Source organism: Motacilla alba, chromosome 1A, assembly GCF_015832195.1.
Source record: "Motacilla alba alba isolate MOTALB_02 chromosome 1A, Motacilla_alba_V1.0_pri, whole genome shotgun sequence".
NCBI lineage: Eukaryota > Metazoa > Chordata > Aves > Passeriformes > Motacillidae > Motacilla > Motacilla alba.
In genome coordinates, this window is record NC_052031.1 from 10,942,732 (window position 1) to 10,966,802 (window position 24,071).

Sequence of the window (24,071 nt, forward strand, 5' to 3'; positions counted from 1 at the left end):
ATCAGGTTGTTTTATGAGTCTGGAACAAACTCCAAGGTGAAAGTTTTATATCCTGGGTATCAGGGCTGTATCTGGCCTGCCACATCACCTGCAGTTTGCATTTTCTTTGCAGGATGGCAGCTTTCAATTTATAGGTGTGCAAAGTGCAGTGCACATTCCAAACATGGCCAAAGTAGCTGATGCTCACAGTGATGTTGCACAGAAATAAGAACTTAGCTTCAGTTTAGACAATCATTAAAATTTTAACTTATCTATTTTCAAAGTATTACTCCATGTCTCATTGTCTACAGTTTTCAGTGTCAGGACAAAAGCCACCCTCAACAGAACTGGTCATCCTCACCTCACCCTTTGGGGCACAACTCATACAATTTAATTTAAACATCTGCTTCAGGGAAACAGAAATTGAAGCTGTTTAGTTTAGTTTTTGCAGCAAATATTTCTGTCCACTGACTATAAGAGGTCTCTGGTAAGCAGTCTGAACGTAGACATTTATAGTATAGATACTTAACATCAGTTAAATGAATCAGTTACTGTAGAATTGAAGCTTAACTTCTTGTTATTACCACCTAGCCTGAAAACATAGGGTTTGGGCACAAAGACAGTCCAACAATCCCACTGATGGGAATACACTGATTTACTTTTTTGGAGAGCAGGGCAGTATTTAAGGATGTTATTCTCTCTCAAGAGGGTTAGATCTTAGATTTTTTTCTTTCTCGAGTTTCTTTCTCTCATAGACTAAGTTTGTTGAGTCTCATAAGAGGACCAAGAAGGTATGATTTCCATTCTAGTTCATAATATCCAGACTTCTGAATGGTACAGGCAAAGATCAGGCAGGGGTGTGAAACATTTTCTAATTTTATTTGAATATTTTCTCTTTTTTTATTTGAATATTTTCTCTTCCTGCTTTTTGCTGATTTATGTCATTGTCAGTAGATTTTCTGACAGGTTTTAAACAAAGTATTCAGCAGGGTTTTTTTTTATTTCCCTGTGTTTAATTCTGGAAAATTTTCTAAACGAAACATTTCCTTCCACAGGAATAGCAACTGTAAAAAAGATAATAATTCTTTATCTGAGACACAAAACCACCTTAATATGGAAGAACCTTCCTCAATGTGCCAGCAGATGCTAATCTTGAAAGCTTGTGCTCTCCACAGCTATTCAAAAATATTCTGCATAGGAAAACAAAAATGTCAAATCACAGCTGAAGGCCTGGGTTCTGTTTCCCCTTGAATTTGTGGGATTCTCACTGGGTTTCAAGACACTTCTGGGTTTTTTCTCTATTTCTGCTCTGTCTACATGCCGTAGTGTCCTGCAGGCAGCAGGCTGAGCACCCCCAGAGCAGGAGGGAGATTTGCATCAGGCTGCTGGGGGACAGCTCCTTTGCAGCCTTGCTGCATGCCTGTTCTTCCTGAGCCTGCTCTTCAGTCCCAGGATGCCCATGGAGGCTTGGGACATGGTCAGATGCAGTTCTGGAGCACCCAAAGCAAGAAGAGATGCAGGTTACAACCAGCAAGAGTTCAGCACCTCACAGAAGGTGAATGTGGTGTGCCCTGGGGCGTGGTGGAGGTGATTTTGGGAAGTGCTGATGTCACCAGCAAGGGGGACATCTTTCAGCTCACAGGAAGTTGAGAAACTTCCTTAGTATTCCTTCAAGTCCTGCACCCAAGTCCTGCACCCAAGTGAAGATGATGCTGAAGAGATCCAGGCTGAGGATGGAGCCTAGTGGGGCCCCAGCAGTGACAGCCAGACTTTCAGATATTGACTGAGACTTTTGTGTATTCTCTGTGCAGTTGTCCATGTCAAAGGAATAGAGACAGAAATGAAGAGTAAATTTAAGCTAGAGCTTAAATATGCAAAATATAAAATATGGTGATGACTAAAAAATGGTGATACCTGTCAGGTGGAGCTATAAATCTTCAGAGCTGACAGAGCTTCTCAAAACCCTAATTCAGTTCATTCTGTGCTTCAGGACAAAACTGTCCTAAATTCTTGTCTATGATTCAGAAAATCTGGGCTTGAAGAAGATGTCTTTAGCTCCCTGTATAATCACTATATAGGTCTTTTGTGATGCACTCTTGCCACTATTTCTGCAAGTAGAAATCCACTGCAGCAGGTGCAAATGCAGCCCTAACTCTGGTTTTCCATACCAGAGACTGGCCAAAGAAGGAGAATACATGGTGAAGGGAAGGAATTAAAAAAGCAGGAGCAAATAAAATTATTCCTGACCCACTTCCGGGGTTGAAAATGCTGCTACAACTAAAATGATACTCCATGGTGAAGCCAAAGTCTGAAAGTCACCTGTTGTTTGGATAAAAGCATTATTGGATCATAAATTAAAGATGAGCAGAGATAGAAAATTGAATCCAAAAGTTACAGATTATGTCTTTCACTCTATTTTAACAGTGTCTTTTGGATCTGGCAGAGAAGTTAATTTCCATATTATGTTTCCTAGCATCTTTCCATGAGGTGAATGTGTGAATTCTCAGTACAGCCTCCTCTCTCCCCTACAAAAAGTGTAGCAAACACTACCTTGCAGACAGAGCTCTGCCAAGTTCTTCAGAAGGTCACTGAAAGGATAATAAATGATCTACAACAAATTTGCATTTTTTCCAAACTGTGGCAGATGGCAGCATCAGCCCATTTTGCATGGGCTTGTTTTTCTCTTGCACTTTCTACCATTCACATCATGAGTTTCAGAAAATGCTTTGAGTGTGGTTTGCTGTCTCTTGTGGTTCATTTGAGTAAATTAATCCCTGTCATTTGAATACTGCTATCTTTACAGAATGTGTTTGAAAAGTCAATAATCAGTTTGTTCTATTTACTGAGAAGTCCTTGGTCAAAAAACCTATGCCCCAGATTTTGGTTTTGTCAGAAGTATTTGACACATACCATGAGGGAAAAGGTAATCTACCAAGAGAAAAGCTGTGATGAATCTTTATGTACTTCAGCACAGCTTTTGATACTTTCTCTCACAAGAGATAAAACGCCCAGCTCACAGCTGGATAACGGAGTTACACGATGGGAGAGCAACTGGCTCTGGGGCCAGGCACAAAGGTTACAGTGAATGGGGGGACATCAGGCTGGGGACCTGTCACTGCTGGGGTCACACTGGGCTCCATCCTCAGCCTGGGTCTCTTCAGAATAATCTTAAATTATTTGAGTACAGGACTTGAAGGAATACTAAGGAAGTTTCTCAACTAAACTAAATTTGGATGAGTTGTCAATTCCCTCCTGGGCAGAGAGGCCCAGCAGAGAGATCTCAACAAATTAGAGATGGGCAATCACCAACCACGTGAAGTTCAATCAGGGAAAGTGCTGGATTCTGCACCTGAGATGGGGCAACTCTGGATGTACAGACAGACGGGGGAATGAGAGGCTGGAAAGCAGTGCTGGGGAAAGGGACCTGGGGGTCCTGGTCAGTGGCAAGTTAAACATGAGCCAGCAGTGCCTGGCAGCCAGGAGGGCCAGCTCTGTCCTGGGGGATTCAGGCACAGCATTGGCAACCAGGAAAGAGAGCACAAATTCTGGTAATGAATAGTTCCGTTTCTTAAAATTATGAAGAATATTTGTCACCTTGAGCCCTGTGTGTAGTTTTGGGCAGCACAATATAAAAAGTCAGTCAGTTATTAGAGAGCATCCAAAGGAGGGCCATGAGGATGGATGGTGAAGGGTCAGGAGAGGAATCATTATGAAGAGCAGTTCAGACCTGTTCAGCCTGGAGAAAAGGAGTCTGAGGGCAGATCTCACTGCAGTCTTCAACATCCTCCTGAGGGGAAACAGTCAAGTATTAATCACTTCAAGATCAGTGGCAGGACTCAAAGAAAGTGCATGAAGCTGTGTCAGGGGAGGTTTAGGTTGGATATCTTCAGCCAGAGGGTGGCTGGACACTGGAAAAGGCTCCCCAGGGAAGTGGTCACAGCATCAAGCCTGCAGAGTTCAAAAAGTGTTGGGACAACTCTCATGCACAGGGTGTGATTCTTGAGGGGTCTTGTGAGGACCAGAATATTCTCTGGTTCTATGAATCCTATCCCATGGATTCACAAAGTTAAATTCTCTCTTCAGGTGATTTCAAAATCCTTCTCTTTTTTGGCAGCTCTTGCCAACCCTTATCACTCTCACTGACTGAAGATGATAGTCACTCACTCTTGTTGATTTGCAATGGAGACACTTTGCATTGTGATTACTCACTTTCCATGAGATAAGAGGGCAAATTAGCAGTACATAATCTGGCCAAACCTATGTCCTAGTTCTTGAACTGGCTGTGTAAGCAAATGCCTGCACCTCCTCAGCAGCTGTGGGGTTTTCCTGCAGAATCATTCCCAGGGTGGAACTGGGGCACTGCTCTGCAGGTTTCCCACTTCCAGCCACAGTACTCCATGGCAGAAGACTACATGGCAGAGGAACTGACAAAAAAACAGTGTCAAGACTTTTGCTTGTGTGCTGCCTCTGCGTTAGGTGCTAGACCACATATAAATCTTTACACCCTGGTTTTTCCAGTTGCCCACAGAAGCTGGCTAAAGGGCATGGACCTGGCTCACTTGGCTTACAAAAGGTCATAATACAAATTAAAAGACCAGCTACAAAACAGGCAATAATGGGACACTATCAGAGGCTGTACTTTGTTCATGTTTTCCTGCTCATCTGCCAGAGATAAAATCCAAATATTATCCATATTTTATTTACCTGCTAACTAAAAATTCTGCAATTTTCTTTAATTGACTGAATATTCACTTTGTTTCAAGTGTCCCTTTGCTTTTCAGTATTAATACTTTAACCCAGACTTTGTTCTTTTTAAATCCAAATGGACGTTAGGGAGGGTTTATGCTTAGTGCAGTGAGAAACTAAGACATCTGTACCTCTCTTCATAGATAGAAAATTCTATGCTCCAGAGAGTTATTTTTAATACTTGCTTCTTATTCATCTATCAATCATATCTTCTCAACATTCCCCTTCTGCAGGTGCTGGAGAGTCAGGAAAGAGCACTATTGTAAAGCAAATGAAGTAAGTATCTGAATATGCATATCAGCTGTTGAACTTGGTATTTGTAGTATAAGCTGTCTAGCTAAAGTCTTATTACAATATTTATGCTTATTTGAATAAAATGCAAAGAAACATCATTCAAATCAGGTTTCCATTCAAACACACTATAAAGCAAATCACCAAGTGTGTGAGACACACAGGTGGATTGGTAGTCAAATCTGAATGACCAAATCATGCACTGCGCCCTTGCAGGGAGACCAGGGAATCTGCTTCCTTGGCTCTTGGCTTTGGTGGGATTGCTGTAGTGGAACTATGACTGTAAGAGACAAGCAGCGATGGCTGAACCACCTGGCAGACCCTGTCTCCAGCAGATGCCAGTGGAGGATGTTTGCAAATCATCAGACCAGCCAAGCCAGCACACTCGTGCTGGATATCCTGGCAGTATCTGATGATCTGTGGCTGGGAAACCATCCTGAGCTGGAGACAGCACCACTCTGTCCCTATAGTAGCCCTCAGTTAATTCATGTCTACCCCTGAATCTTTTGTTGAACCAATGTAAGCTCACAACCTCCACAGCATTCTACAGCAAGTAGTTCCACAGTTTAATTACACGTGGTGTGAATCATCTCTCCTATTAATTCCATTTGATTTTACTGTATTTCAAGAGTAAATATCAAAATAGTTACATTGTATAATAGAACAGAGAGGGGTTTCTTCCTGGGTTCTTTCTGGGGGGATGAGGTTATTTTTTCTTTGTTTTGGTATTTTGTTTGTGTTTTTGTTGTTTGGTTGTTGGTTTTTGTTTTTTTTTTCTCATTTCACTGTTCCCCCCCCCCCCCCCCCCCCCCCCCCCCCAAAATGGCCTCTATAGATCATTTTTGGTCTCCAGAGCTCCTGCTGAGGTTAAAAAGGTCTCCCACAGGCCAGGAGAGAACACATTTAGCCATCAGCCTGCACAGTGAGCATCTGCTACCCACAATACCATTGTAGGGCAGGGACTGATGTAAGAACTGATCTTAGTAAGAAAATTATCAGCACAAAAAGTTTTCATACAATAATCAATCTGGAATAAAAACCAGGCTGTACAAGCTCATGTGCAGAAATCCCTGTTCGAATTTGGACTGACTATCTGGTTACAGAGATATTGTGAGTGCATCATAAATCCACTTCAAGAATCCTTGTAGTTTGTTCAAAGTGCACAAGGTCCCTCACAGATTGAAGTCAGGAACTTCACATTCCTTGGCTTCAGAGGAAGGCTGAATCTCTCTACATGCGTGCGCTGATTTACAATTTAGTTTGACAATATTTTCATATACAGTAAAACAGGTTACAACTAAATTCATACATATTTTTCTTTTAAGGGCAACCAAAATGCTAATTATGTATCTGGTTTGAATTTATAATCCACCAAAGTTCAAGGGACCATACTTACACTGATGGCAAATGTTCCTTTACTGCACAACCTGATAAAAAATTGCTGATGTGTCTAGTCTTATTTTCATAGAGAGGTCCAGGTCTGATTCCTAAAACTGTCCAAATACAGAAAAAAAATACACAGGGATTGCAGCTGTTTAGATTTGATCCCACTTTGTAAGCACCAATCTCTTCCTGTGTAAAAATCAAGAAAACTTTTTATGAAATCAGTAATACAATTCTGAACTTAAGTTCCCCTATCTATTTATTATCTTCACCAATACCTATATTTTATCTTCATCAATGCATTTTAAAGAGTTAAGTAAAAAATATTATGTCATAAGAACAAATTTCTACTATTTAAGCAAATAATTTTGTAATAAAGCAGATTCAGAACCATCCACTAAATACTTTGCTAACCTTTTTTTTTTTTTTTTTTCCCAGTTAAATAGTAGATAAATTTATTTCTGGTTTGACTTCCATGCAGGACACCCTCCCTATTCAGCAAACCACTGAAGTGTGTTGTGCTCAAAGCTCCCCCAAGCAGGAGCAGATTAAAGATGTTCTCTGAACTGAGCACTTTAAGAAGGCTGATAAGCTTTAACAGCACGGAGGAAGGGGAGAACACTGCTAAGCTGAGTGTTATATATAAAGACTTGTGCATTTATGACCTGCCAAATTCATCACAAATATTAATTATTTTACAGGAAAACTGTTCACAAAAATCGTATTATTTCGTATAAAGTGTCATCTTTCTGTCACAACCAAGGACTTTTGAAAGGATTTTCTTCAGTTAAAACCCCCAATATTAGTAATTTTTTTTCAATGAAGCATAACATTTTCTAAAGAACACTGATAGATGTTTACAAAAAAAAATTGCTGAAAATAGTTTCCAGCAAAATCATAGTAGTTTTATAACTAATAACATAATTTTCTACTTAATAAATCACTTTTTTTCAGTCTTACTCAAAGTTATATCCATCCACGAAGCTTTAAAAAATATCTTCTGATACTCAAAATACAGATATGCAGCAAGGCTCTTGCAGCATAAAAAGATGAGGATGGTTATGAGAGCTATTGAAAAGAAAAAAAAATCTGGAGCTCTGTGCTTCTAACTGCATAATTTCCAATGTGCAATCTAACTTTTTTAAAACCAAGTTGCATATCTCTTGCTCTTATTTAGCAGTTTGAAGCTTCTACAAATATTTCAGTGAATGAAAAGCAGGAAGCAAAATATTTGGTAACTCATCAAGCCTGTTGAGACTGAATCAAAGCCCCCTCTCTGATGAGAAGTCCTGCTTGTGTGAATAAAGCCTCAGAAGACTGCATCCATAAAATGGGGAGGGTCTCTGCTCCATGAGCTCCTTTTTTTTTCTTTCTCCCAAGTTCAATAGGACTCCTTTGATTCTTGCAGAATACATTTGAATTCATGATGAAAACAGCATTCCCCCAAAAAAAAAAAAAAAAAAAAAAAAAAGGCAAGGCTTCAAAAGAGAGTTCATAAAGTTGCCTGATCAAGAAGTGATTGGGAAAACATTTTAGAGATATTTTTCTTTTCCTACAGATGCTATTCCTACAGGCACAGGAATGCAACTTTTGAGTTTTCTGACATCCATAAATCAGAGAAATGTTAAGACACATCAGTTGTTATCTGAGTTTTGTGTGTGTGTATGTGAGTGAATTGTTTTCTGACAGGGCTGACTTGGCCACTTAGGTAGCTCTCTCCAGAGTGTATCTCAGGGAAGATGGGGTAAAACACCAAACCCCAAAGCCCAGAAATTCTGTATTTAATAGCCTTCATCTTTAACCAGCTGAGGTGAGGAAGACTAGAGCCTTGGTTCCAGCAGCCAAAGCAGTTCCAAGGCTGTTCACTGAGAGCACACCAGGCCAAAGTGGGTGAAGATTTCATCCTTTTTCACAACTCATGGAAAAAGATGTCTCTGAACTGTGATATAATCCGCACACTGATTTGGAGAACTTTAACCACATGCCATTCTCCAGTCAAGGAGGATTATGAAATTCTAATTCCTCTGTTAGAAAGATTACTGAACTTGATTACTAAGGCTCTTTACCCTATGGAGTAAAATGTAAGTCTCCAAAGCCTGGAGATTAAGAATAAGTCCTTGTTATAACTAGAAACTTTAGCTGATGCACAAAGAAATATTAATTTTTTTTCTTCTTTTCTTGATAAGTGCCTCCTAGTGCTGAAACATTTTTTCCAATAATTTTTCTATCTAGGTAAAATTCTGGATAAAAATCAGAATGACTGAACAAGCAGTGACAGCCCACGACTAATACTGTAGTTTCCAAAAGTAAAATATTTGGGATCTAAGTACAGAAATGTGTCTTGCCCTATAACTTCAGGGATAGGCCTGGCTCTTGTTCTAGACTCATGCTTTGTTTTAGATTAACTTTCCCAAGCAGAAAAAACAGCATCTATTCACTCAGACTGGGTGCAGACAACTAACCTCACAAAGACAGAAACTGCTGTTTTCCTGTTCCAGCAGAATAGGCAGATCAACCATTGAAAAATGCTTTTCCAAGGGCCAGATGGATTCAGTTCTTTCTCACATTGGCTACAAAAGTACCTGATCTAACTTGTCACTACTTTTTTTTTTTTAATGTATCCCATAAGCCTTTTGTTGTTTTGGTTTTTCTCCCCAGAATCATCCACAAAGACGGTTTCACCTACGAGGAACGCATGGAGTTCAGACCTATCATTTACAGCAACGCAGTGCAGTCTATCCTGGCCATTGTGAAAGCAATGACTAAGCTAGGAATCAGTTATGAAAACCCTGATAGAATTGTGAGTATGACACCCTTTCTCTTGAAATAGATATTGGAACACTTTTTTTTTTTTTTTTGGTAATACAATAGTAGAGATCAGTAGAACAAAGAGGATCCAGTATTTTGTTACATGGGACAAAATGCCCTCACTTATTTTTGTTTTCTCAAAACTGATGCCTAACTTTTGCATAAACTCCCATTTTGATTGCTACAAAAGAAATGTTCAAGTTGCAAAGACATTAAAAAAAGAAAAACAGAAAAAGAAAAAAAAACAGAACTGTTTCTTAGCTGCTTAGTCCCTTACTTATTGCTATTGAGAAATGTAAAAAATATTTTCCTTTTATGACCAAACCTTGGGGTTCAGCCATGTAAGGAAAGGTTATGTAGACATGTTGGGAGCATTTCAGTCTGTCATTGCTGCTGGAACAGAGACTTCCCTGTTGTGTGGATGCACTACTGGCACACTGGCACCCCAGGGAAGTGGTGTCCAACATTCCTGACACAGTCAAAAATCCTCTGCACAGGCAGATGGAGGCAAATCCACAGGACGACCTGTTATCTTCAGTCAATCACACTGAATTTTTCAAGGACAGAAATAAAGGAAAAACTTTTCTTCTCTGTGCAATGATTTAGTGATTTAGTCTTTTAGCCTGTAGTTCAGATCTTGCTGAGAATTTCTCAAATGCCTGTCAGAATATCTGTTGATTCCAGTTTTGGCAAATTCTGCCTAATCCCTAGAGGTTTATCTTGGAGGGAGTAACATCTGCTTATCTGAAAGAGCTTTACTTGTTCCAGAAGTCTATATTTCATTATAACGACATGTGGTACTTTGACCTAAAAAATGATAAACAAAATCTTCAGGGGTTACTAAAGCTCATACTGGCATTTGACAAAATAGAAATTGAATATTTTCCACTAATGTAAGTCATTCAAACAAACGTAACAAGGTCTAAAAGCAGCACACAGAAAACAGGGCAATGTAAATGTGCTGTACTGCATAAGGAGCTATCAACCACCCCGCATGGCCCAAGCAATGGCTACAGCTGGACCTTGCAGCACTGGCCACAAGTCCTGCCTGGATCAGCCCATGATCTCCACTATGTGGTGCAGATTTTGCCACCTGTTACTGAGGTATGTCCTCCCTGTGCCCCAGTATTTCAGTCTCTTCTCCCAACCCAGACAAATTTTCCGTATCTGTAGAGATGTCTCTACAGGCTCACTCTATGCCAGTTTCACAGATACCCTTTTCAAGGGACTTCACAGCATGGAGAAGTTGTTAAATAGCCCAATCCATTTCTTAGCATTATACATAACCAAATGCAGAAAACACAGCTTTTGTAAGTTTATCATTCATAGCACAGTCAGCTCACCCTTGCTGTCATTGCAGAAAAGGCTTCTAGGAGCACAGGTGAATACAGCAGCATAGAATGTTTCCAGTGCCTGTCGTCTTTTTCCCCAGAATGACAGAAGAGCAACTTGCATATGATTTTTAGAGAAAATAGAAATTTTGGTCACATTTATTTGCATTGCCACTAAACATTGCCTTTTCTTCCAAAACCTCCAAAAACTTAGCTTACATTTCCCATAAATCATAAGCAATTGATAGGCTTTAGTTGTTTTGACATAACAGTGATTTCAGCTGGACTTTGTTCTTGCTGTGTGTTCTGGTCCAGATTTAGCTGCTCAAAGTCATCTAGTTCAAGGACTGGGAGTATCTTGGTCCCAAAAGCAATGTGCTTATCCATGTTCCAGGTCTGCCTGCAAATACATCTTACTAGTACAGAAAAGGCCTTAACACTTAATTTAAAGAATATCTGTTCTGGGGAGCAAGGTAATTTTTTCTCTTTAAGACATCATTCCCATATATTTTAGTGTGAAAATCATCTGAAGTCTTTGTAAATGCCAGAGAGAAACAAAAAGTTGTACAAATCAGGGTGATAATGCCATAAATTCAATCTATCTTCTGCTATCTTCCTTTATTATTGTCTGGATTTAGGGCAAATTTGGGAGAGAACCTCTGAAGGGGTTCCTCTAGAAAGCAGATTCAAGCAGCCCCTACCCCAAGTGGTTCGGGAAAATATTTCATTAGAGAAAAGGGGGAAAAAAACTGTTTATTTAACAAGCAAAGCGTTCACCAGCACAAAATAATGAACAATATTAAACAATAAAAGCTCTTGCTGCTCCAAAGGAGATGGCAAACTCAGAAAGTCCCCTTGGTGGGCTGTAGCTCAGCTCACCCAGTCTGTTATCAGTCCCTCCTGCGCTGGAAATGCTGCGCCCCACACCCGGGTGGGCCACAGGTGTGAGCTGCTGGTGCTCTTCTGGGTGTTCAGTCCAGAGCAGGTTTGAACAGGTCCAAAGAAAATGAAAAAACACAGTCCAGGGAACTTCTTTGCCTCAGCTAGCTAAAAACTAACTAAAAGCAAAGGAAAGCTCTGTCCTGCTGTCTGTCCGTGCTGCAGACAAGTCAGTCCAGGAGAGGATGTGGGGGGAGCAAGTGCAGTTCCTGACAGCAAACTCTGCACTCCTTCTCTCCCCCCTTCTCTCTCAGAACCAGTCTTAAAGGTGCAAAACTTATTTCTGGGCTAAACAGATGAATGGGGATACGAGCATTATAATGTCACCCCAGGGTATTCCACCTCTACTTCTTATTATTCTTATTACCAGGACAGTTATGTAAACACAAAAATCCACACTTTTCCCCTTTTGCATAATAATCAATGAACATTTGCCCTCTACACCTAGAGATTCTGAGCTCAAGGCTTCTTATTGTAGGTCATTCAACCTACAAATCCAGCATATAGTAGGTGGATAGCTGTAATCATTCTGTGATATGTCATATCTTGAAGCAGAGAACATTCCAACTCTTATCTTTCTGCTGAACAAGTGTGCACCCTGGAGACAAATGCGGGGCACGCAGGAGAGAGTGACTCGCTTCTGCTGATCCCAGCACTGCAGGAGGGGATGGGGGTGTAAATGGAGCTGGTGCCGCTTGATGTAGAAGGGCAATTATCCTGCTATCCTCCTCATTCTTTCCAGTGAAGGCAATTTTCTAGTGGTTTTTTCCTAGTTTTGTTTTTTTTTCCTCCATGCCTACTCAATTTCTTTCTTTTTTTTTTTCTCCATGCCTACTCAATTTCTCTTTCATAAAAAAATGCCGTGTTTAATTTTTGATCTGTCTCTGACTTTTATAAATTTTCCATTTACTGTAGCTCCTCTTGAGACATAAAGATATAACACATTCCTAAAATAAATTTGTTAAAAATTTTTGTGGAGATGCTTCCTGGTTTTGAATAAAACATACTCCCTGCCAAAACAGTGTCTGTCAGAATCCATTTATACTTTTGCAACTATTGACTGCAAGTCACTTGAGTTGTCTACTTCTATGACTAAGAAGGAGTTATATTTTATAATTATCTTTTGCTGTGGCAGTGTATCAAATGACTATTTTAATCACGCTCTTTATTTACAATAAATTCCTAAGCTGTTAACTATTGAAAAGAAATACTTTAAATGAAATAGATCATTTAAAATATTTTTATTTGACTACAAAAGGAAGAAATTACAGAATAATATATTTATATATATATAAAATATTTGGGATTTTATTCTGTACAGATTTCTTCTTCCCCACATATGGGAAATGCATTCACAAGTTATATTCACTTTGTCACAACTCTTACTGGGGTCAAAAGCTAGAAATTTTTTTTAAAAAATACATTCAAAACCACCTTTAGATATAGACTTCTGCATTGATATTGTTATAATAAGTTTTAAATTTAAACGTCCTTTTTTATTTATTTTTTGATATTCTGTTATTCTCTTGATATAAAAGCCTTCCATCCAAGTTGGACTATTTATGAATGCCTATGGTAAGATGAAACTGAGCCCTCACAGAAAAACAAAATAATAAAAGATGAAAACTCTGTTTATCACAATTTCAGCCTAACCTTGGCACTACCTAAAGGGAAGTGAGCCTGTAAAAAGATGTTTACATGCACAGGCGAGTACAGCAACCTGGAAAAACCAGTGAAAATGAGAAATTTTGCCCTTTCGACTCATTATAAACCAAACTCGTCTTCAAGGAGGTGAAGGGGCACAGCGCGCTTGCACAATATTTACTGAAATTTCTCTTTAGGAAGATGAAAGGAAGCTGTGTGCCATGGCAACAGCTCTGGAGGATGGCAGCATGTCTTCTGAGCTGGTTGGGCTCATCAAGCAGCTGTGGCGCGACGGCGGCACCCAGGCGTGCTTCGCGAGGGCGGCGGAGTACCAGCTCAGCGACTCGGCGGCCTAGTAGGTGACACCAGCTGCTCTGCAGCTGGCTTCTGCTGCTACAGCAACTGTCCCCCTTGCAGAACAGCCTGTGGAAATCATTGCTGGCTAACCTGGGAAAATGAGGGGGTTGCTAAGGTTTATGATATATCAGAAATGTTTAACTGGAGGAAAGAAGAAAGAATGTTGTTCTGAAAACAACATTTCAGAAACATTTTGTTACTGTGGGTTTGTTTGAATGGTTAAAAAAAAAAAGAATTGCATTCAAAGTATTCTAAGTATTCTAAGAAGTGTATTCTTAGTATTGCTAAGATTGACAAAATGAGGGAAAGGTGACTTGGAAAAGCTAAGGTTTTACCTAGCATGATACTTTGTATATGTTGCAAGATGCTAAATGTAAGTCAGGAGAAACTATAAAAACTTTCCTCTAAACAAACAGTCTGCAGGGACAGGTGGTCCATTACCACCCTGGCTGAGCCAGTGGTGCTGCAGCTGCTCTCCAGCCTGACAGCCCCAGGTCCCTCTCTGAGCCCTGGAGGTACCAGACAGATAAGCAGGGGGCTGACCAGGGCTGCTCAACCTCTCCCCCACGAAGGATCACCATCCAGCTGGGGCCCTTACCTCAGATTCATCAGTGACTTCAGACTTTTCAAGAGCTCTTGGCTTGGCTCCAGTCCTGCTTGGCCCCAGTCCTGCTCAGCTGCCTTCTCACCAGCTAATACACTTCATGAAGGGAGGTGTCACTGGGTCAGAGTCTTTCGAGAGAGCTCAAGTCTGACTCCAGACCTGGGGCAGAGGTTTGTTCCAGTCGAGGTCCATCTTGTGAGACCTGGAGGTGGAGGTTTCCCCGCTCCTGGAGCTCCTCCTACAGGCTGAGGGCACCTGCAGGGTGAAGCCTTCCAAGGTGTAGGGTGTCCCTCCTGCAAGGCAGGAAAAGAAAGGCATGGCTGCGTGTTGGATTTCAGGGGGCAACTGAAGTCATCCAGAGTTCATTAATTGTAGATATAGTGCAGGGAATAAGCAGAAAAAATATTAAAAGTTCTTCCTCTCTTTACGTCTTCCAAACAGGGATGAAGATCTCTTGCAGGAGTCCTAAACAAAGAAAATATTGCCTGTGTTGATTTGTGCCTGATTTGACAGTATTTTATAGCAGCATTGTTTTTCTATAAGGATGGTACAAAGCAATTTTTTTCTACAAAACCCTTTCTGACAGGTTCCACTGCCATTCCCACTAAAAGCCCATAACAAACTAGTCATAATAAGTAAAAGGAAAATTATCTCTTAAATTTAAAACAGAATTTAAACCCTGTTTACCAACTAACACTCTTCTGTGTACCCTCTGCCAAGCAAATAAGGTTAGTTGTCTACAAAGAAGATAGATGAACCTAAATTAATTCCCTTTCAGGGTTAATGTTTGTGTCCTGTTTTAACTTGAAATAGATTCCAGTATTTAAGGAGGTTAATATAGATTGTGTCCGTAGTTATTATTTATTTCTAGACTTACAATAAAAACAGCTACAGTGAGATGTTTTTTCATCTGCCTGAACATTTCTGCTAATTTCTTGGAAATCCTGCTTCTCTGGCTTCATCTTTTGGTACCTGATGCTTCTAAAATTCTAGCCTTTGGCTCTGAATCATTAAAATCAACTTAATGTTTGCCCTTACTGCTAGGCTTCTAATGATCTGCTCAGAGTCAGCTACAATCAGCCATCTAATGCTGCAGTTCAATTTCTTTTAAACCCCACACGCTGTTTCTCAGTGCCTGTGAACCAGTTCCTACATAGAATCTTGATTAGTACTGTGTAAACTCTGAGTTTCTGAGGTTGTGTTCTCTGAGATTTTTTCATCATTAATTCATGCTAATGAAGTTTGATCACTGCTTTCCCTTTGTGTGTTTTAATTGAAAAAAAAAAAAGACTTTTGAATAATAGAAAAAATTTCCTCTTTGTCAAATTTGGCTGGAATTTCTCCCTTAGACTCACCTGGAACTATTTCTCTTTTAAAATGGAATGACGGGTATGGAAGGGGCAAGACTGGGATTAAAAATTGTGACTTTACATGTCATTGTACAACTATCAGTAGTACATGGTGCATCTTGCTAGCTCAGTCATTTTCCTCTCAGGGTAGGAGTCCTGTCACCTCATCCAAGCCAAGGAAAGGTCAGCATTTACTGACCCCCCAGTTTTCATTCCCTCTTTTCCCAGTGAAGAGATGGTCTGCAACCTCCCCTTGGGGATGCCCACGGCTCTAGGAAGAGCCTGAAATTGCCTCCTGCTCCTTTAACTGGATAATTGACTTGGTCTAATTTTTAATGCAATTAGAATTGGCTGTGTTGAATTGAATTTAGGCATTTGGGGCTAAGACCTATCAGAACTCTATTTTATATTCAAGTGTTTATTTTAGTGCTTACATATTTTATAAATAACAAAACGCCTTTTGTTTTTGCCTTCCACAAAAGTGAGCTGAGATGAGTTTGCCTCAGGCCCTACTCAGAGAAACAGCTTTTTTTTTTTTCTTTCCCCAACAGATTGTTTCCTGGCCTCAAATAATGGGAAAACATTGAATTACTCAGATCAGGTTCAACACCCCTTGCAGACTGGATACAGTTTAATCAACTTAAAATAAGAAAATCCCATTTCCAAACATTACTTGGAAATATCCAAATGAAAGATTCCAGCTTTTAAAATTTTTATTTTATTTCATTTCATTTTTATTCTTTCTTTTTTTTTAACTCACAGATCAATTAAATATTGCGCGCAAGTGTGATGATCTGTGAGGTTTCTTTTGGAAGATTCTGGTTAAACTGAGCAGCAGAACTTCCTGCTGGGCTCAGTGTAGAGACTGTAGACTTGGTGTAGAAAGGAAAAAATAAAGCATGGAGCCTAACAGCCATTAGAGACACAGTGTTTGTTTGCCAGAGACACAAATAGGAAGGTGCCAGCTGGACACTGAAAATGCTTCAGCTATTGTGTGGCTTCTTGCTTTTGGCTTTGGTCTTTATTTGAACATAGTAGCTAAAATGCAGGAAATTACTCAGGCATCACCTTTTGTTTTCCTTTTGCCACCTCATAGTGCCTCTGCAGAGATTCTCAGATCAACCAGTATTCAGAGGCTCTGCCCAGCCATTTAAAGAAAGCTGTCTGCCCTGGTAAGAGACAGGAGAAGTGTTGGACAAAAATATGCTTCAAAGATCTGGTTTGAGTTCTCATACAATGTTAATTATATCTCTGTATACCAGAAGTAAAAGCAGATGATCCACAGTTTTTCAAAGGCTCTTCAGAATGCTAACCTAGGGGATCCTCAGCTTCATTGAAGCTTTTGGTTTTGACTAAAAAGTATATTTTTTTAAAATCACCATGTACCTTCTTGTTGTAAATTGAGAGGTCTACAGGGAAAACAGCCATTAAAAGCGAATTCCTCCAAAATATTATCACTTAGGAAGGAAAAATACTGTTGCAACCAGTCTGACAGGCTGAGGTGAGTCCTTATGCATCTGCTTCTGCAGGATGCTTGTGGTTTTGAGGTAGCAATTCCCACTTGCTGAGAGAAAATGGCCAAAACCCCTTTGCTGACAAGGCGGTTTTCAAGCATCCCTAGGGAAAATAAGGATTTTCCTTAGCTGCAAATCCCAGAAAGCTGTTTATTATGTGCAATTGAATTGCACTTCTATATACAAGGAGGAAAAAAAAAAAGGTTCTGAATTGTGCAAGTCAGTCATATAAAACCAACAGTACTGTATGTAAATATGTATATTGCATAACATATTTAAAAGGGGCTCAGTGTGGAGTGATTATGTAATGGACATTTCACTTTTTGAATTCACCAACCACCATCTCTTTCTCACTCTCCCTAGTTACCTCAATGATTTGGACAGGTTGGCAATGCCAGACTATGTCCCTACCGAGCAAGATGTCCTGCACTCCCGAGTGCAGACAACTGGGATCATAGAGACTCAGTTTTCTTTCAAGGATTTAAATTTCAGGTATGAAAGCCATATTTTACAGTTTTCTTGGGTTTTACTTTTTTAAGTATTTTCTTTCACAGGTGTTGACTTAATATAACACAGGTGATATCACTGAATCCAGTCTTATTTAACATTTTTACACAGCTGAAAAAGTAAGATATTTTATTATCAGTACTCCAACTTTGAGCATATAATGGACCATTACAAACAGGTCACAGAATACTAGGTTCTAAAAGGGCATTTTTACTATGCAAATGTCTAAAGAGCTTCAGTTATATCCTGCCATTTGAATAATTGTGCCATTTATAAAATTTGCCTACTTAAATGTCCTTAAGAGCATGCAAAAAACATTTGATGTCTACCAATTTGCACACACTCTCAACCTTTCACTCTTCTTTTGAGAAAGGAAATAACTGCTTTTAGTACAGGAATGCACTACAGTTGGCAAAAAATAATAATAAAAAAAAATCTATCCCATGGGGAATTTCAGCATTATCAAGCATATCTTCATGCTCATTTAAGATGAAAACCAAAATGTTCAGAAGAAAATTTTGAAGATAGTGCCTCTGAGAAATTTGACTGAAATGTTTTACACTTCCAGATATTCAAGATCTAGTTATGCTTGGTGAACCAATTAAAACCATCTAATTGCACATGAAAATGGATTTGAACAAATTATTATCATTTCAGAGTTCTATAATGCTTTTCTCTGTGGACTGAAATCCATTTAATTCTCAATTTAAAAGCTGGGGTGCATATTGAGGAATGAAGTCTAGACAAGAAACTGCCCATAGAGACAGACAGATTTATAAAGCATGAGGATTATAACTTTTACATTTTTCATTTGCCTTCTTTCTTTCTCCTCATGTGCCAATTAAGCATTCCCCAAACCATCTACGCTACCACACAGATGCTTTAACACAACAGAGATTGCACATACAAAATGAGATCCTGAAGTAGATGTCTTACAAATAAATTATTATAATCTATCAATATTCTGGTCACTCATGAGAATTCATTATTTGCCCACAAATGCTACAGTGCAATGTCCTGGACATCATCTTCTTTTTCTCTGATTAATGTATTTCCAGCTTTGTACATTGGAAATTTGAATGCCTTCGGTTACAAGCATAGTTCATGTAAGAAATAAAGTCAGGGTGGAGAAAAACCACAAGAGGGAAATCCTCATTGACATGGATGCTATCAGCTCTGGTATGAGAACACCAGCATTAGTGTTTGGGTCTAGTTGAAATGCAACACAACTGGGAATTTAGTTTACAAAATTTAGTCTGCAAAAAAGAGGAAGGCTCTTAAAGCCACCACAAGCACAAACCCCACAGTTTTTACCCTCTACTGTGCATCTCAGCAGTGTTATGTGAGCAAATTCATTGATGGTTTCAGGCAGTTGAGTAATATTAGGCAACATCACTACAAAGGAGTCTGAGGGGTTTGAGCTGCTCAAGGGGTGCAGAACAATTATAAATCCATGTTAACCGGCCAGGTACTATTGCTATTTGCCATAGCAATGCAAAACAGCTGGAGGATCCTGATGTCTCTGCACCAAGTTTGATAAGCACCATGGAAACATCTAGAAAGAGAGGAGCACTTGCACATTCAGAGTGAGTTTTGGCTGATGTACTCATGGGGCTTCAGGTCACAAGCCATGCATGGAAACAAAAAACCCATGAACAGATGCCTCATTTACTAAACACTTGGCCCTTTACTGAACTGAATGAGACAGAAAACATTTTGTATCTGTGCAGTAAAAGTCTAAATCCCAGAACTGCTCCCAGGAACTGAATTACAGTTGCACAGAAAACATTGATTTTTATTTGCTCCTTGCTTAGTGGTTACTTTGCTGGTTTAGTGCAATTTAGCTTCCATGTGCTCTTCAGTTTATTTCACTAATGTTGACTTAAAGCTCAGAACATATTTAAATGTTTTTCAAAGGAGATCTGATCTTCATGGGTCCTCTTCTAGTGTCCTTTCTATTGGTGTGCCAGGAAGAGTTTGACTGAAATCAGGCAAGCTTTATTTTAATCTTCAGACCTCTCTGTGTGTACCATTGAAGGAGTATATAGCTAATTCTGTATCTGCAGCTAAGTTTTTCAAGAGCACATCTGGGAAAATATAGAGATTTCTAGACTAACTTTGACCACCTTGGTAAAACAAGATCACCTCATTTTCTACCATTTTTGGAGGGACTTTGGTTTTACATGTGAGTGTGTTAAGTTCTGGGCTGAGAAAAGAGAAGCAAACTAAGGTTAGTACAACAAAAACTGCCCTTATGCCTTGCCTCTGGCTTTGGTCTTGACCTCTTTAACTGACTTCTCATGAATATTCAAAGGCCATATGCTAAAATTTCACAGGAAGTGAATACTGATTCACATGGTTATGTATACTGAAACAAAACTTTCCTGAAAAATAAATTTTGTAGCTTTTGTTATTTTTTTCCTGCCATAACCCTGATTTTCAGTTGTGGTGTATTACACCACAAATCAAGAAAGGCATGTAATTATAGGTGACTTTTGAGTACTAATCGGAGACAAAAGTCAAGATACTTCATTTGTGCTGACCCCATTCTTCAGTAGACCTTCTGAACTCAGTGAAGATATGCTTGGAAAAATATCATTACTATTATCAAAATCTTGCTCCACAACAACTTCCTGATTTCCAAAATACTTCACTTTTATTGACACCCAATTAAAAAAAATAGATTAAACATCCCCCCCCCCGCAAAAAAAAAATTGATTACTCCTCAACTGCAGAAACAGTTCATTATGAGCACTTGAAAGGGTTTTATTTTTTCCTAAGGATGAAAAATGATAAAAAATAACCCTTTTTGACATAAACTACACTGCTGATGGTGAAGGAAACAAAGGATTAAGATACTGCAAAAAACAATATTTCAGTAACAAATTATTCTTGCTCTGTTTGCTACTGACATGATTGTTTCTTACTGAATTCCATTATATTCATTGCTGTAAGAATTGTTTAATTTTCACATACTGCAGGATCCAGAGATCTAATGCATATTCTTGGAGGAAGGGGTAATCCAACAGGGTATTAGGTTTTACAGAATTAAGTTCAACAACAGGGGGCACAGGAAAAAGTCATCCTGCACACTAGGAAACAGAAAACCTAAGGGCAGGATAAATTTGATTTTTTATGTTTTCCATCTTTTCTAATGCACTTGAAAAATCTTCAAGTTTGGCACCTTTTGTTTCTGAAAAACAATGAAAAGAAAGCCCTAGCCCTTATCACTGAAGAACTGCAAATGTAAGTGGGAGTTTTGGAATCTAGGGCTAAGGGCCCTAAGTAAGTCCCAGCTAGGTGTGCCCAGAGGGCTTTGGATCCCATAGAGAGCCCATATAAAGTTCAAATGACACTACCCAGAGGTAGTAGCAATTCCTGGCAAAGGGGGAAGGAAATTATTGCAGAGGAGGACAGCCCTACAATTCCCACTGTACAAAGGAAGCAATTCCTTCTCCCCAGGAATTGCTGCTTAAGAGCAGCTAATGAAGGTGAGGAGACCCTCCAGAGGTGGGACGCAGTGAGCTCAGTGATCACCCCAGGGCAGGGAGCAGATGGCAACACCTATTCATGCACAGCCAGGGGCAATGTGTGACTGGCCTTCAGACCTGTGTCCTATTGGTCAATGGTCAGTTCACTGCAAGCAAAGCTGTGAAGTAATAAATGACACTGAATTTGAGGGTCTTCTATCCATGTCTCAGAACTCTGTCCTAAATAAATCCCAGCCTGCAAGTCTTAGTCCTGCACTGAGTCTCACTTCCTCAACACTTCCTTTTCTGGGCCCCTCAGTTTGGGAAGGACGTTGAGATGCTGGAGCGTGTCCAGAGGAGGGCAATGAGGCTGGTGAGGGGCTTGGAACACAAATCCTGTGAGGAGCGACTGAGAGAGCTGGAGGTGTTTAGCCTGGAGAAAAGGAGACTCGGGGGTGACCTTATCACCCTCTACAACTCCCTGAAAGGTGGCTGTAGCCAAGTGGGGTTGGTCTCTTTCTCCAGGCAGCACTGACAGAACCAGAGGACACAGCCTTAAGCTGCAACAACGGAAATATAGGTTGGATATTAGGAAAAAATTTTTTACAGAAAGAGTGATAAAGTTCTGGAATGGTCTGCCTGGGGAGGTGGTGGAGTCACCATCCCTGGATGTGTTTAAAAACGACTGGATGTTGCACTCAGTGCCATGGTTTAGTTGAGGCATTGGGGCATGTGTTGGACTCAATGATCTTTAAGGTCTCTTCCAACCTGGTGATTCTTGAATTCTGTGAACACAAAGTGGCACACATAAGTACTGAGTATTAATCCTACGTGCAGGTATTTAAGCCTTTCTATTTCATTTTATACACACTACAAAATCATGAGTAACAACACACAGCACTCCTTGACCTACTGGGGTAGGAACAGACCAATATTTGGAAAAGCTGGGTATTTGTCACTCATCTCCATTTGAACTCAGTGCATTAAAAGCATAGCTACATCCTTATGAGTGCTTTACATTGTACATATGCTATTTTTTCTGCAAAGGATGTTTGATGTGGGTGGACAACGATCAGAGAGAAAAAAGTGGATTCACTGCTTTGAAGGAGTTACTTGCATCATATTCTGTGCTGCACTCAGTGCCTATGACATGGTTCTGGTGGAAGATAAAGAAGTGGTGAGTCAGAACAGACAAACAACCCTTTTTGCTTCCAAGTTTTAATGTACTCTCTGATGGTACATTCCCATTCTCTGATAACCATTTAAAGGCTATTACACTCTATTGGTTCTTTCCAGTAAAGAACATCTCAGTAAAAAATGATGTATGGAGAGATGAGATTTTTCAGTCTCATGTTTACCTTTTGCACTTCAACAGAACAGAATGCATGAAAGCCTTCACCTGTTCAACAGCATCTGCAACCATAAGTGCTTTGCAGCCACTTCCATAGTGCTGTTCCTAAACAAAAAAGACCTCTTTCAAGAGAAAATAACAAAAGTTCACCTGAATATCTGCTTTCCTGAGTATAATGGTAAGTTTGGAGTGTTCAGGAGAAAACACATTCAGATGTTTTGTGTAGGCCATGAATCAAACACTGAGACTCTGACTCATGTCACCTATGTATAAGCCTTTAAATACTAAACCTCTTACCTAAGAATCTTCTCACAAAAGAGTGGGACAGACACAGCCAGAATTCAACTCATCTCACCTACCGACCATGTTTATCCTAGGGTGGGTTCATTTCTCTCCCTTGAGTTGCTTATTTCTGTCCATTGGTAGTAGAAGAAGATGAGAATTTAAAAGTTTCAGATGGCTGAACTGTGCTGGGATGGACTCAAGCAACAAGTCAAGATCTTATCACTCACACACACATCACAACTGAATCCAAAATTTTTGTTCCTATTTTAAGAACTCATTCCATAAGGGAAGTCTGTCTCTTTTTGTATGTCACAGTAGTGTCTACTGGAAATTAAAAAAAACACCAGATGTTCCCAGCTGATGCGAGAGAATATATAAGGCTGTGTCAGAAATTTCCAGAGAAAAAACAGTTTAGATACAAAATTTTCATACCTAAAGTATCAAGTTAATTCAAATAGAAAGAAAAGGAAAAAAAAAAAAAACACAGAAAACATTATTTCTTTTCTTTTTGCAGTTGTAAGGAAGTACCAGTTGGAATGTGTCTTTTTCTGCTTTTACTTTTCTTTCCACTAGGACAAAATACATTTGAAGATGCTGCAAACTACATCAAGAAACAATTTCTAGACTTGAACATAAGGAAACAAGATAAAGAGATATATTGTCACTTGACCTGTGCCACAGACACTCAGAATGTCAAATTTGTTTTTGATGCAGTCACAGACATAATAATCAAAGAAAATCTGAAAGATTGTGGGCTTTTCTAACCATTCGTTCCCTTGTTCAGAGCTTCAGTCCACTTTCCTCTTGTCATCTCATGTGCTGACTGAAATAAAAAAAAAAATTCTCTAGGTAAGAAACAATATCAGTTAGACACCTGTTAGTATCAGTGGAGTGTTGGGTACAGCCTAAGCACTGCAGACCAACACAGACCTTCCAGATATCATAAGGAGGTTAAAAAAAATGTTCCTGTTCTACAAAGATGACAGCTGCTGATAAACCCTGCTGGAATCAAAGTCACATTCCTATTTAAATCAATATCACAAAACCATAGAATTCTTTGGTTTGGAAGAGACCTTAAAGATCACTAGTTCCACCCCCTGTGCCATAGGCAACAACATCTTCCACTAGATCAGGCAATCAGCACTTCTCAGGAAACACTTCAGTATCCCGTGTCTTCTAGTGATAGGATGAAAAAGAATTTATAACTGAGGCCTAAAGAAAACTATAGCTTTGAACAGTATCAATGCATAATTTACGTTCTGTTTTGTAGTCGTGTTACATAAACAACTGAAAGTGACATGCCATTTATTCAGCAAAAGCAAACTCCCCAGACTTAGATGGTGTATGATGAAGAGCAGTGCAAATCTGAAAGTTTAATTATACTGCTTTGTTTGAAGAGCTGAGGGATATATGCATAAAACTGCAACACACAAAATTGACAAAATTCTCAATTTGAGAAAAATTAAACACAGTAAGATGGAGGCAAGTTTTATAAATCCTAAGGAGAAAAAAA

At 39.5% G+C, this 24,071-nt stretch overlaps 1 protein-coding gene across 1 annotated transcript in view; it reads left to right on the plus strand.

Annotated features, from left to right (window-relative positions):
- The window catches only part of LOC119708209 (guanine nucleotide-binding protein G(t) subunit alpha-3-like), a 28,744-nt gene extending 5,352 nt beyond the window's left edge, over positions 1 to 23,392 (plus strand). The window contains exons 3-9 of the mRNA XM_038154318.1: positions 4,959 to 5,001; positions 9,058 to 9,199; positions 13,319 to 13,476; positions 17,309 to 17,437; positions 21,970 to 22,099; positions 22,298 to 22,451; positions 23,132 to 23,392. Coding sequence (XP_038010246.1) covers positions 4,959 to 5,001; positions 9,058 to 9,199; positions 13,319 to 13,476; positions 17,309 to 17,437; positions 21,970 to 22,099; positions 22,298 to 22,451; positions 23,132 to 23,322 — 947 coding nt within the window. The 3' untranslated portion in view covers positions 23,323 to 23,392. The remainder of the gene's footprint in view (positions 1 to 4,958; positions 5,002 to 9,057; positions 9,200 to 13,318; positions 13,477 to 17,308; positions 17,438 to 21,969; positions 22,100 to 22,297; positions 22,452 to 23,131) is intronic.
- Positions 23,393 to 24,071: the final 679 nt, after the last annotated feature.